General features: G+C 38.7%; 1 protein-coding gene across 1 annotated transcript; it reads right to left on the reverse strand.

Moving 5' to 3' along the window:
• Window positions 1-9,474: 9,474 nt before the first annotated feature.
• On the reverse strand, window positions 9,475-14,285 carry ptgs2b (prostaglandin-endoperoxide synthase 2b). The gene is made up of 10 exons (XM_053322624.1): window positions 14,191-14,285; window positions 13,820-13,936; window positions 13,584-13,727; window positions 13,301-13,444; window positions 12,725-12,906; window positions 12,529-12,612; window positions 12,190-12,436; window positions 11,198-11,484; window positions 10,946-11,093; window positions 9,475-10,326 (listed from the first exon to the last, which is right to left on the reverse strand). The coding sequence occupies exons 1-10, from the start codon at window positions 14,249-14,251 to the stop codon at window positions 9,920-9,922; spliced, it is 1,821 nt and encodes a 606-aa protein (XP_053178599.1). The 5' UTR covers window positions 14,252-14,285; the 3' UTR covers window positions 9,475-9,919.
• Window positions 14,286-14,710: the final 425 nt, after the last annotated feature.

Here is a 14,710-nt window from a genome sequence, read left to right on the forward strand (position 1 = left end):
AGAAGAACATAGTTCTTATGTTCCAAATTGGCCATTCAGTCCTGTGAAAGTCGGTCACTGGGTGCATGTGCATCCAAAGAGCCTGCACACTAGATTTCACACACTACAGTCTTTCTCTGTCTGAGCCTACAGACTTCTAGTTGGCATAAAATAACTTTAATGATACAGTTCTCCCAGACTTCCCAATCTTTTTGGATTTAATGGATGAAATTGTGATCATACAAAAAGTCATTTCAGGATGTCTGTGACGCTCAAAGATTTTCCACTGTTATACAACTGCTGTTCTTAATAAAAGCTATAGGAAAAAGCCCTTTTGGGCCAGTGTGCAACCACTATGCCAACATCGCCTCATTACCCAAAATTGTTCCTGGAAATTTTAGGAGTTTGCTAGAAGCAGTGATGTTGTAAGGATTTTTAGTCACCATTTTTGTCTCCAGGGAACCACACTGCACACAAGTGATAGACTGACTGTTGTCAAGACAATCAAGTCAAGTTGATCTAAAACTAAAAATCAAACTAAATACAGATTTTAAAAAAAGAGATGAACATGTTCATTACTGAATTAAAGTGTTACTGGCTGTGTTTAGACTGTCTTTATGCTGGAATGTAGCTCCATACTTAACACATAGACATAGACATTTAACTTAGGAAATCAAAAATGCATGTGTCAAAATATTTAACTCTTTCTTTAAAAAATCAATACAGAATAAAAAAGTAGGCCTGGAAGGCTTAGGGCTTACATTAGGGGATCTCGCGAGACGAAAACGCGATGATATTTCTCATCAAAGTGAATTTTGTCTCACGAAGCTATAATTAAGGGGCGCACAAAAAAACGGCGTAACTACGTGTAGCCCTCTGCGTCGACGTGGACCCCTACGCATGCACCTCCAAAAAATCTTAACTACGCATCATGGCAACACGGACCGCTTTATTTATTAATAATGAACAAAAGGTATGTATTTTCTGTTATTAGCGCACATAGCGCAATGCTACATGCTACTGTGACCGGAAGATAAACAAGGATACACATAGAGACTCCTCTGAAACCACACACACACGCACACACCCCCTAGCAACACATTCCCTCGATGCAGTTCTTCGAAAGGACAACGACGGCGTCGGAGTGGAATCTAGCGCTGCTATGGAGGCCTTACTTACTTACTTACTTATCCCCGTCACGCCGGTTGGCGCATAGGGCAGCAACAAAGTCCCTCCACTTCTGTCTGTCTTTAGCTGTCTTTGCAATGGTTCCCCAGCTCTGGTGGTGCTGTTGGAGTTCCTTCTCTATGGTCCTACGCCTCCCTTTCTTTCTTTTGCCTTCTGGGGTCCAATGGAGTGCGACTCTTGGGATAGCGTCGGCGTCCATCCTGAGGACATGGCCAATCCAGGACCATCTTCGCTTTGTGATTATATTGTACATGTTGTCTTGTTTGGTAATGTTGAGAAGTTTATTGTTTGAGATGGTGTTGGGCCAGAATATATGCAGGATTTTTCGCAGGCATGATGTGTGGAAGGTGGATAGTTTGCGTATGTCGCTTTCTGTGGTCTTCCAGCATTCTGCACCATATAGTAGCGTTGACAGTACACAACTTTGATATATTCTGAGTTTTGTTTTTGTTTTGTATTGGCTTGATTTCCATATTTGCTTAAGTTTTATGAAGGCTGTACGTGCTTTGTTGATCCGGTTTTTAATGTCTTGGTTTGTTCCTCCATCATGGTGGATGATACTTCCCAGGTAAGTGAAGTTGTCAGTATTTTCTAGGATCTGATCCTCAATTTTTATATGTGTTGGTGTATTGGTGTTGATAGCCATTATTTTAGTTTTATTGGTATTTATGGTTAGTCCAACTTGTTGACCATAGTGTTGTAATCTGTCTGTCTTTTCCTGCAGATGTGTGTGCGTATGCGATAGAAGGGCTAGGTCATCCACAAAGTCAAGGTCTTCGATGCTGGAATGGAGGGTCCATCGAATCCCTCTTGACTTGTCTGCTGTTGCTTTTCTCATGACCCAGTCTATAGCAAGATTGAAGAGTAGTGCTGACGTCACACATCCTTGGCGAACTCCGGATTCAACTAGAAAGCTGGTGGTGTTTGTTCCTACTGAGCATGTGAAGCTGTTATAGAATTGTTTTATAATGTTAACTATGTGGGAGGGAATTCCATAGCTTCTCACAATCTTCCAGAGGCTATATGGATGCTGTCGAAAGCCTTTTGGAAGTCTATGAAGTTTATGTATAGTTGTCGTTGCCATTCACTGCACTGCTCTATTATGTTTCTGAGGGTGAAGATCTGGTCAACACATCCCTTGCCTTTCCTAAAACCAGCTTGCTCATTTCTCAGTGTTTTGTCAACCGCTGCTGTTATTCGGTGCATTATTATTTTGCAGAATACTTTGCTAGGAACAGAAAGAAGTGTAATGCCCCTCCAGTTGTTGCAGTCAGACAATGTGCCTTTCTTTCGGACCTTTACGATCACTCCTTTTGTCCAATCAGTTGGTATTTTGCCTTCTGTCTAGATGTTGATGAACAGTGGGAGGAGGATGTTTGCAGCTACTTCTGTATCAACTTTAAAGAGTTCTGCATTTAGGTTGTCGGCACCAGGGGACTTTCCATTTTCTAGAGACTGAATAGCTTTGATGATTTCCATTTTTGTTGGTGGGTTGGTACTGATGTCTAGGTCTTGTGTAGCTTCCTGTATTTCTACTGGGTGTATTGGGGGATCTCTGTTGAGGATTTCTTTAAAGTGCTCAGTCCAGCGGTTATCTTGTTCTTTTACTGTGGTAAGTAGTTGTCCTTGCTTATTTCTGATGTGTTCACTGTTTCTGAATTTACTTCCACATATCAGTTTAGTGATTTTGTAGACTGTTCCATGTTGGTTATGAGTGGCTGCTTCTTCGGCAGCGCTTGCCAGTTCTTCCAGGTAGGCTCTCTTATCCCTCCTTAGTTGCCTTTTCACCTGTCTGTTGATTTTTTGGTACTGGGCTAGTAGTTCGTGTTTAATCCTGGTTGATTTGGTGCTATTGGTTCTTGTTTTTAAGTTCCTTCTCTCTTCAACAGTCTTCCATGTGCTATTTTTTATCCATACTTTGTATTGTTTTTGTCTGTATCCAATAATTTTCTTGCTGGTGTCCTTGTAGGTTTTAACAATATTTTCCCAGTGTTTGTTTATGTCAATCTCATCGTCATCTGTTATGGCGTTAGAGAGAGGCTATGGAGGCCTAATGATGCAAAAAGTAAAATGAGTCACACTACCAAATTATAACACAATTTATGTTGTTCTACTTGTGTATTTATGTGATACAGGATTTACTTTTATTTCAGTTTTCTTATTAGCAATATGTTATAATTTGTGATAATTGGGTTCTTTATTTAATTCATATTTATATATTAGAATTGTTTCTACTCTTTATAATTTACTTGTTTGTATTTGTGATTGTATCTAACTTTTGTATTTATGGTTGTTATTTCCATACCAAAATTATCCATCTGTAAAATATCTATTTATATGGAGAAACCTTTTACAGTGCTGCATACTGCATATGATAATTATATATTTACAAAGTCGAACTAAAGTGATTCATTACAAGATGATTGGTTAAAACATTTCAATTCGATTTCCATTTTGTGAATTTCAAATAAAAGAAAAGTCATGTATTTCCTCATTGAAGTTTTCTTAAAAATATAGTTAAAATCTCGTCTCGTCTCGATCTCGTGAACCCAATATCGTGTCTCGTGAGCTGAGTGTATCGTCACACCCCTAGCTTATATGTATATGTATTATGTATATTTTCATGACAGACATTTTGATTTGTCAAAGCACATAAACCACATCCTGTAACTGTTCGAGTAAGTGATACCAGTCAGTGAGCAGGAACAATACCGTCATCATTACTGTCAGTGATCGAGTGTTTTCCTGTTTTGACAAGTCATGTCTGACATGCGAGTGTATTCACCTGCTGCTAGGAAATAAACAAGAAGGAAGTAGATACATATTGTGAGCAACTTAATGCTCAACTTCCAAAATGTAATACACATCAAAACCCAAACATACAGTAATGATCAGCTACTCAAAACTCAGTTTAACAACACAATCGGTGGTAGGATGTTAACAACGGTAGCCCCCAACAGAAAAATCCACTATTTCTATGTGTTTCTTGTATTCACTAAACTATTCCTGGGCTACTCACAGTGTTGCCAATTATGTTTACATAAAACTCAGGACTTGGTTTTCAAAGTTGATCAGGTGAAAAAGACATAACATGTAAATGTGTCATGTAGCCTATAAGTCAAATGTGGCAAGACTCTTGAAACTCACTTGAAACTCAACTTTCAGGTCTGAGAGAATGATTCTTACCAGGTGAACTGGAGATCTGAGACTGGCGTTAGATAAACAGAGATAATCTCTAACATCTCTGGTATGCAGTGTCATCCACTGTCTCTGTGTCTTTAGGCCCTTGAATGGCCCTGTATAACGTACAATAGTGATGAGTATGTCTAACAGATGATTAGGTGTGTGCTATGAGTAAGAGTGTGTAGATGATATGATATGACTGTATATGAAGTAACATTTAAGACAGCTGTTTTGTGTTTTGTTGTCTTGTCATCAGGTAACAAATTGCAGTATATGGTTAAAGCTCCTTACCCCCTATGTGACCTTAAAAGGCTCTGTTACATGTGTGTTGATTAGAAATGGAGGTGCCAAGCAATCCTCTCTGCAGAAATTCACAAAGACATACAGAGCATGAGGGTTAGCCCTTGGCAAGAGTAAAGGCAAAAGAACCAAATTCATTCTTTCATTTATTTTCTTGTCCTTCTTTGTTAGCAAATGATTGTAAACACATACACAGATGAAAATGATTCATGACTTATTCCTCTTTCATTATGTGTGGATTTGTTTTGGGTTTTTTTGTTTGTTTGTTTTGGATTTTTTTTTTGCTCTCTTGTCCTTCCCATCTTTCCCTACAGTGGCTTCTTTCTATTCTGCCACTATTTTACAGATTACTCCTATCTTATCTATCTGCACATTGCACAGTTTACATTTTCAAATCCACTGGATCACACTGGAAGCACTGACTGACAAAATCCTAACGAGTTATACAGACAGATACTAAGAAACAGGTATTCTTTCCGGTTTCTTACAGTAGTCACTATGACCTAAACTCTAGTGCGCTCTAGTGTGCTTGTGAAAGTATGAAAAAAATGTCATTAGTGGCAGTATATGAAGACTTGAGTGAAACTAACACAACAGTGAAAGAATGACATCATAGACAATGACTGATGGAGATCTTCCCTGTGGGAGTGCAGGCACCTAACACCTGCGGGTGATTACACGTTAGATACAAGTGTGTCACCATCATGTAGGCTTTGATTTAATCACAATCTACCTGGTTACACCTGTTACTTTTTGTTGCTTTGGTGTAACCCTAGAATAAAAATAATGTTTCTCAAAATGCTTTTCTTGTTGCGTTCACACAGAAAGTACAATTATCTTCAGATGATGGTGATGCAGTGAGTTTGCTCTGGCGAACATGGGTTACACTGACTTTCTTCTGAACTGTGTTACTCTCAGATGCCTTCAAAAGCATACTTATGTAAATTCTCACATGAGATAAGACATGCAAAACAGGCAAATCTTGCTCACATTAAGTATCAGCACTGTAGCAAGTACCTCTACATATAATGGCTAGACTAAACAGTACAAGTTCAAACAAGTTCCACATTTAGTAAAACTGAGTTATACATTTGTGGGAACTTTAAATACTGAATTTGGTGCTTAGAGATATCAGAGAGGGGCAGCTCAGTTGTACAGAAGGAACAATGTGTCAGTTTATGTGCTAGTTTGACCAGACAGTGATGACACAGAGGGAGGAGACTGTGGAGACACGTAGGAGGTTTACACCCGCCAAAAGGTTTTTGTGTATTACTAAAGTACATTGTGGTTTGCTGTAAGATGGTTGATGTGAATAGGAAATTGGGCGGTATGTCTAACAATGAAATAGAGAGGGACATTTCACTGGACTATATATGTCTCAGTTCCATAAACTTTTGATTGTCCTGGTTTAAGCAATCATAAACAGAAATGCTATTTTGGTGGCTATAAAGCTCTATAAAGAGCTATGAATTAATTTCCTTTTTACACATTAGTTAAATGCACCCTCCACTCAACAAAGTACCTTGATTATTGCTATTTCACTGTGCAGAATGATGTGTATGTGCAGAGTTTGACACTAGAAAGCATTTTTCACAATTATCTGCTGAAAGGGGAAAGTTTCTCTCGCCTTACTGTAAATCTAAGAATAGAACATGATTTTGTGAAACCAGTCATGGTCTAATATGTAATTTCCACAAAAGTGATATGGAACTTGAAGCCTCCCGTGTGGGGAAATATACACTATTTTTGAGCAAATTTCACTTCACTTTAATGACCATGTGACCGTGTGAACTTGACACCCTAATCACTTTCAAGCACATTTGAAAGGGATTTTTTAATGGCCAGTTTTTCGTTGTCCATACATGCAACTGACTTACATTTTTAACCTATGTATGACTTGGACTCTATGATAAGTGGCTCCCGTTGGGTTGGTGCCAGTGTGTCACGTGCGGAGGTGACCGGTGCTGGCTCCCAGTTGACAACAGTTCCTGCCACCTGCAAGGCGTCACGTACCTCGGGTCTCGGATCACAGCCCCCACACCAGGTCTGGTTCCAGAGAAGTCCAGAAGCGGTCAGAAGGAAAACACACATTGAAATCTCCTGATCTTCTCCCACACCAGGGCCCACGTCCTGCTCATGCTCATTACACACACACAAAGCAAGATGTGTTCCCTTGCTCGATCTCATAGACAAGGACCTGAGCATGCCACACATTGCTGCACAATAGAATAATAATACGCACCCTTGGGCACCCTTACAATGGGGAAAACAAATGATGTGCACACTCAATTAGGTCATTTTCATGCCGTCATGGGCCAAATCCTTCTGACGGGGAATCCTACGCCTGGTCCTTTGAAGTAGAAGACAAAGATTATGAGATTGAAGAACTGTCCATCAGATTTACTTGAGATGACAACTGAAGCACATGACTTAATTAATGTAATGTCCTTGCTTGTGTGTGTGGTTTTGTTTTCAAACTCTGATCGTCCAGTGTGAGGGGAGAGAGTAAATGTGCTCTCTGTATCTTTTGTGAGAAATGTGTAAATGGATGGGAAAATGTAGCTTGTCATTGTCTGTGTTAAGAAGGGATGATGCCTGGCAGGCTGACTCACCACTCTGTGCCGCCAGTCACGTCAACATTCCTTCCATCGTGTTTGTTTTGGAATGAAAAAAAAAACAACAAAAAAAAAAACTTTCTTCCTCTGTTACATTGCCTGCCTTGGACTGGCAGGCTGGCTATTCATTGGACCTCATCTACAGTAAAAAGGTGTTTTTCCTCCCTCTGCATCTTCTGCATCAACTAATGGAAAGTTTTAGGGATATGCATATTACCAATCTTGGAGAGTAACTAGTTACATGTAAGGGCGTTATGTAGTTTAATTACAAAATAAATGTCCTGAGAAAAAATGATGATTACAAAGGAGGTTACATCTGAAGTCAGACCTTCAAGATTTCGCTCAGGAGGGTTCTTTCCTATATATATTTAACATGTTACTGAATACATATATTGCTGTTTTTTAATTCTTTGAAATCAATAATATATTTCTTTATATTCTGTAAAGAAATCATGACGTCAACCTTTTTTTGGAGCACACAGGGGCTTAAATGGTGTCACAGTACCAATTAAGACCATGCCAGACTTTTGACTTTTATCATAAAATATGTTTATTTTATATTCCAAAATCTACATGAACTAATGAATACATTTTCAAATGGGAGATAAACCTTGCTTCATAAGAAATTATCTGGTGATCTTAATGAGTACACTTACCCTAACGAATGAAAACATTGGTTAGAAAATTAGAAAAGTAATCAAATGTAATGAGTTACATTACTTTGTTTAATTAATTGAAATAGTTACATTACTTATTACACTTTAAACAGGAGAACTAGTAATATGTAACCTATTAGATTTCCAAAGTGACCTTCCCAGCCATGCATATTACCACAGTCTCCACACAGTCATTTCCTCTTGCTGCACGCCACGTAGTATGTGTTATGTTAGAGTAATATAAAATCAACAAAGGTTGATATTCCTTTGTTGACAGTGACTGAAAAACTGCAACTGAAAAAAACAGAAGCTGTTACTTGGAATATAGCAGAATTACTCAGAGACATTCTTACTTAACTTCAGAAATAACCTCAGGTTATACAGTATAATCTGAGGTTATACAGTATGGACTTATTATTTTTCCTGTAATTAACAAGCGTACCATGAAAATGAATGGAAGGGATTCAGTGAAATATTCATGATCTGTTTCACAACTGATTTACCTTATCATGACTTATGTGTGGTCTAGACACTCATGCCGTGTTGCTCTACAGCATGAAGATCATCTTCAGCTTGACAAGTGTCTGCATGTCTTAACTCATTTGCTGAAAAGTGAAAGCTCTTCAGCAGCACAAAATGCATGTGTTTGTGTGTGTAGACGAAGCAAGCAACAGCCATCCTACATTAGTTGGGTTGAAATTAAAGCTCAGCGTAAAAGTTCATTTTTGACCTTTAGATGAGTCCTAGATAAAATATTCTTAATCCAAGGTAACATTGCTGTCTTTTCAGGAGCTTTCAACCATATTGTATCTCTCAGTCTTCTGTGAGATGTGATTACAGCCCAAAATGCCATTCAATTCCTTTCTTTAATTTTGCTAAACAAAACACTGATTGAAATGTTGATTACCAAGCTATTCTTACCCTCTTGATCTTAAATGTTTTATGTTGCCCTTCTAATTTCTCTGATCTCTGTTACCATACAAATATGGAAAGGGAAAATAATTATGACAGAACAGTGAAATAGATCTAATCTTATATGAGCCCAATTCTGCGTTTTTATGAGTGTGTCAGTGGAGGAGCAAAAGATTGTGTGTAATATCAGACTGCCTGTCTGACTTTCTCTGGTTTATGAATTTGGGATTTATATCTTTCCATTGCACCCCCATCTTGAATCATGAGATTTTGACAAAAACACAATTCATATTTTTCAAGATTGCATTAATTCAACCATGATTGTAGCAACAATTAAAGGTAAAAGCAACAACAGCACTTGCTACAGGCAAGTGGGTTTATCACTCAAGGTTATTGAGCTCATGGCTACTAATACCATCTGAATTGGTATGTGCTTTACACTTCTCTATTACTTATGTTACATTGATTGCTTTTGAAGGAAACGCTAGCCTGCTCTAGAGGCAGGTAGGCATGTTTAGAACAGACATGATGAGAGTCAAAATGAAAATGACAACTACATTAGCTGATTTCTTGTAACGTTTCTCCAGCGCATTTATTTTTGTCAACCTTGTAGTCAATAGGTATTTATGACGAAAGAAAATGGAAAGTTTTCTACAGAGCAGAAATGTTTTATTACAAACAACCTAGGCAGCTTAAACAATTCAACAAAATTAAATCATTTTAACAACACATAAGGAAGCAGATAAACTCTTAAAAAATAACAGTTAAAAAAAGTTAATTATATTGCAGCACATTATATGTTAATGAAATTTGTACAAGTCAAACACAATTTTGTTGTAACAGTCCAAGAGCAGCAGTCAATCTAAAAAAATATTATACAGTGTAGCTGTAAACTAACTTTCAAGTATAACATGTGACACTCACATGTGATAATAATTACTTTTAAAATAAATAAATGCAAAACAAGATTTCAAATGATTCCAGATCTGTAGAAAAAGTTCATATCATAAATATAACAATAAATACAAAATAAATAAATAAATAAATACATAGATATATAAAAACAGTATAATAAAAAACAACAACTTAGAGCTCAGTAGTCCTTTCTTTCAAAATGACTGTGGGGTCACTGCTGCGTGAGTGGGATGAGCTCGAGTTGATGATCATGGACCCCGTCTCTTTAACGTCGGGCACATGAAAGGATGCCACAGGGCAGGGGCCCCGGACATTATTGCAGACAAGCTTCTGCAGGGAAGCAGTGTTGACAATGTCGAACCCCACGCTGCCTCCAAAGGTGCTGGGCTTCCAGTACTCCGGGGAGCAGATGGGATTTCCCATTAAGCCCTTGAGGGAGAAAGGGGCACCCATCTCCACCATGGTCTCCCCAAAGATGGCATTTTCCCTGGGTTTCTCCACCAGCAGGCCTGGGTAGAGCTCCACAGCATCAACGTGTCCGTACATCTCCTCCAGCAATGCAGCCATTTCTTTCTCTCCTGAGTAACACAAAGGACAAAAAAAGTTTAGTTAACATCTCAATCTGGTTTCTCTCACTGGCTCAGCAGCTGCAAAGCTTGCAGCTAGTCTAAATACAAGCCCTGTGTTTTGACTGAATCAAATCCATCACAGGTAAGTTAAAAAAACACATCACTTTTTAAGCAGTTTAAGTAGTTTTTTCCTCATTTTTTTCTTTTTTTTCAGAATTGAAATCTACTTTCCCAAAGTGGGGGGCCTCTCTTGAATGTTTATATCTTGCTCTCTGTGATGACAATCTGCTTACACTGTCTCAAGATGAAATGAACATCTGGTTCTTAGAGTCACGGAAATAAATTCCTAACCTCCAAAGCTGCAGGGATTAAAACTGCACCCGAACCATTTCCTCAATGAAAAGGTATGTGTGTCAAAATCTGCAACAAACTCTGCTTGTAAGATCTGTAGCTTGCATTTAATTCCTGCAATCAATTCATGACAGTGCTATTAAAAATGTAGGAATTATGACATACTAGGCCTGAGGCAATTTTTCACTACATGACTGATAATATCCTTTTCAGTAATCCTATGATGTAATTTTTCCATCTACTCATACTTTTTGGAGTGATCTTCACTTCATCTCACCTGTCAAGTCTTCAAAAGAGGTGTAGGGCTTCATGGAGAATCGTTTCCTATAAGCGTTCAGGGACTGGTAGCGCATTTGTCTGCTGTTCTCTATGGATTTAATGGCCACGTACATAATAGGTCCTGGGACATTTCGGCCACCTGCAACCTGAAAGAGTAAAAGAAAAGTCAGTTATGCCGCCTTAAAACAACAGCAGTATTTCAGTTTCAGTCTGAATGTTTTCTGCAACAGTTAGTACAAACAGCTCTTACCCGTCCAGCAATCTGTTTGGTAAACGACTCCACCAGATTGTTGATGCCGTGCTCGGTCACCACAGAGGTGTTGAAGACAAACTGTTTATAGCTGTAGTCTTTCTCTTCGATGTGGAAAGAATCAGGCATCAGTGGGTGCCAGTGGTACAGTGTGTTGAACTCAGATGAAATGCGGTTCTGGTACTGGAAGCGCTGGTTGAACAGCAGCTCAGGATCAAACTTGAGCTTGAAGTTATAGCCACTCAGGTGCTGCACGTAGTCCTCAATCACAATCTTGATGGTCTCTCCTACAGGACAAATGATTATTATTATTAATTACTACAGGACATTATCAATATTGAAAACCCCCCTCAACTCAAAAATGATATTGTTACTGCAGTTGGAAGTTTGAGTTTCACTGTGCAGACTGATGCATGTGCAGAGTTTAACACTAGAAGCCTGTATTCACATTCAACTGCAGTTTCCCCGTGGGCAGCCTAAATTTGAATATAAGATTTCCATGTACGACCATGCTTTTTTTGTCAGGTAATTCAACATTTGAAACAAAAAACACTTGTATGTTCATAGATTCAGATTTTGTCAGTAGATTTTGTTCAGAGCATTTCAGAACCAAATTATTTCAATGTTTCTTTTGTCTTAAAACATTTGTAGTTTATTTTGTGATAGCAATATGGCAATAGTTTGACCGCAGTAGTTGGAACTGAATTCGAGAATAAAAAAATAAAAACATTTCCTCCTTCGAATGTGGTGGAAAGATATGATCATGTAACACAGTGAATCCTGTTTCTCACAGTAGAGCTTTTGTGTTCAACTGTGAGAAAACGAAAGGACTATTAGTTAGTGGTAATAACTTCCTACTCAAAACTCCATTGGTGATCATATTAGTACCATGACAAGTCTCTTTTTGACACATTACTACGATGACGAGTGCTTTATTTTTCCTATTGTGACGGATATTTCCTTTCTCAGTAACTATGAAAACATCAACTCACCGATCAGAATGAGCCGTGTGGTCTGAAAAAGCCTTTCGTCGTCCCAGTCAGGGTGGACCTCCTTCAACACATCACATACTCTGTTGTGTTCACGGAGCCAGATGGTGGCATACATCATCAGACCAGGGACCAGGCCGAAAGCCTCGTGGCCTACGACGAAGCGGTGAGAGTCAGGGACATGAGGGGGGTAGTGCATCTCAGCGCCCACTTCCTTTACTGTCGGGGGGTAGATCTCTCCTTCAAGAACCTGCACAGAGGCGCAAAAGAGGAAGCAACCGTTAGACGTGTTAAGACTTCAGTGTTTGTGACAGTTTGAGCTGCATCTGTTTCTTCTCATACCTGATATTTCATTTTGCCATCCTTGAAGAGTCTGAGCTTGCGTTGCCTGTCCACGCTTTCTCCATAAATGTGGTTGAGGTCCACCTAAAAAATATAAACCACCCCATTAATACATGTTGCATTTTTATGTAATTATTCATTGATAAATGTGGTCTCTTTGTCCTGACTGATGTAGTCTGAGATCTGCTGTCCTTACCCCATGACCTTTAGCTAGTGTGAAGGCAGGTCCTCTCTTCATGTCAGATTTGAAGAACTGGTGTGTGAAATGCTGTGCGAAGAATGCAAACATCAAGCTGGTGCCTTGTGGGTCAGGAATAAACTGTCTTCTCATAAGGAGCTTCTCAGCCAAAACCTTAGCGTCAGGTAGCTCCTTTTTACCTGGAAAAAGAATTGAGAACACACATTTAAGTATTAAACAACACAAAATCAAGCCATTCACATTTGCTTGTTATTTTATTATTATTTTATATTGTATAATACAGACTGATCATTAAGGTGATATGATTCATTTTTTTTTAATGTGTAAGAAATATCTGCTGAAATTTACTTTCAATGAAATGTGTAAAAACTGCTTTCATGTCATTTAGTTTTGGTTTTCTGGTACAGATTTTTCTGTTTTCCCCCAGCACATTTCCAGTCTATTCATCCAACAATAAGATCATTTGCTATGAACACCACCGACGATGTAATGAGGCCAAGCCAGTCTTGCTCAATATTCAAGAATCTGAGAAAACCAGTTTTCCAAAAGCTGAGAGAGAGAGAGTGGACTCACCTTTTACTCCCATGGGGGTTGGGCAATCCTCTGGCACAGGGGGGAGGGACCGCGTATAGTAATCAAGGTTGGAGTAGGCTTCCCAGCTCTTGTAACCATAATCCGCATTGAAAGTTGGAGGACTATCAATCAAGTGGGATCGGGCTGGAGACAGAATAACAGTGTTAGTCTGTCATTATTAGTACAAACACTACGAGTGCTTTTCTTCAACTTGCTCTACAAATTATTAAATGAAGTGTTTCCGATCCATCTCCTCATTTTGCCTTCAGCTAGAGAGACTTACATGTCAGCACATATCTCATGATGCCATCCCTGAGAAATGAGATGTTGTTGATGATATTCCAGAAACCTTTGAAGTGGGTGAGAATGTAGTGGACTGTGTTGGGCGATGGCTTCAGAGACACTTTGATCCAGGTGAGGAATTCAGCTGTAAAGGTTGAGAGGAGAAGTGAACGACTGAACAAATACAAATAAATACTTTCCAAATGAGATGTGCCCATGTGTTCAGTTTATACTTACGTGTTGTGCAGTTTGGTCCGTAGAACCCTGTACGTGTGCAGTCACATTCATATTTATCTGTTCCCATCGCTGTGCAAACACCCCTGTTCTCGCATGGCTCTGAACAGCAGGGGTTACCTGAAACATACAATGTTGGGTGGCTGCTTAAAATTCACTTCAGATACCAACATTAAAAGATTATATAGGTATTATAATATACTACAGAATACCTGTAAATGGATAATAACATCGTTTTTTAGCATTACAGTGTGAAAATGTTAAGTGTATTGTCCAATTGCTGTCTTCTAATACAAATCCAAAAAGACAAACTCCTCCTAAATCAGAGCAGCTGCCGGTTAAACTATTAGAGTTTTTCAGTTTCCTCTACTTACCCTCCACGCAGACAAGATACCCCAGAGCCAAAAGGAAAACCGCAAAGGTGAATCTGATCATGCTCCAAAGACGTTGTGTGAGCTTCTCTTTCTCTCCTGCTCTACTCCCGCAGCCGTGTCGCTCTGTGGCTGAAAGTTTGAATGCTTGTACTCCCCGTGCACCTCTCTTATATGGTAAAAGATGACGTCATCTTTTATGAATAAGACAGACGCGCTATGATTAAATCCGGACTAATAGCCTACCTATGACCGAAAGGAATAACTTTTCTTACACAATGTATTAATGGGAATTTCGGTGGATATTGCTTTTTCTTTGTTTGTTTATTTTTTTTAACACTAATCACCTTGTTAATTGAGTTATAAATAGAAAACATTAATAATTCATGACAAGAGTCGGAAATGTTCTACCCATATATAGCATGATGTAAAATATGTGACTTTATAGGGTTTTTGTACCGTTTAACATTTTTTTTAAATTATGAGAGCGACTTGAAAAACAGCTTCTATCTGGTAAAGGATA

The sequence above is a fragment of the Scomber japonicus genome, chromosome 7 (assembly GCF_027409825.1).
Source record: "Scomber japonicus isolate fScoJap1 chromosome 7, fScoJap1.pri, whole genome shotgun sequence".
Classification (NCBI taxonomy): Eukaryota; Metazoa; Chordata; class Actinopteri; order Scombriformes; family Scombridae; genus Scomber; species Scomber japonicus.

What these genes read in the sequence shown, in the direction of transcription:
- ptgs2b (XM_053322624.1), bottom strand. Translation starts at nt 14,251, where the DNA reads ATGATCAGATTCACCTTTGCGGTTTTCCTTTTGGCTCTGGGGTATCTT. An exon ending in ATGGCAAAATGAAATATCAG is followed by an intron (nt 12,437 to 12,528) that starts GTATGAGAAGAA and finishes GCCTCTGTGCAG; the next exon opens with GTTCTTGAAGGAGAGATCTA. An exon ending in CCAAACAGATTGCTGGACGG is followed by an intron (nt 11,094 to 11,197) that starts GTAAGAGCTGTT and finishes TTACTCTTTCAG; the next exon opens with GTTGCAGGTGGCCGAAATGT.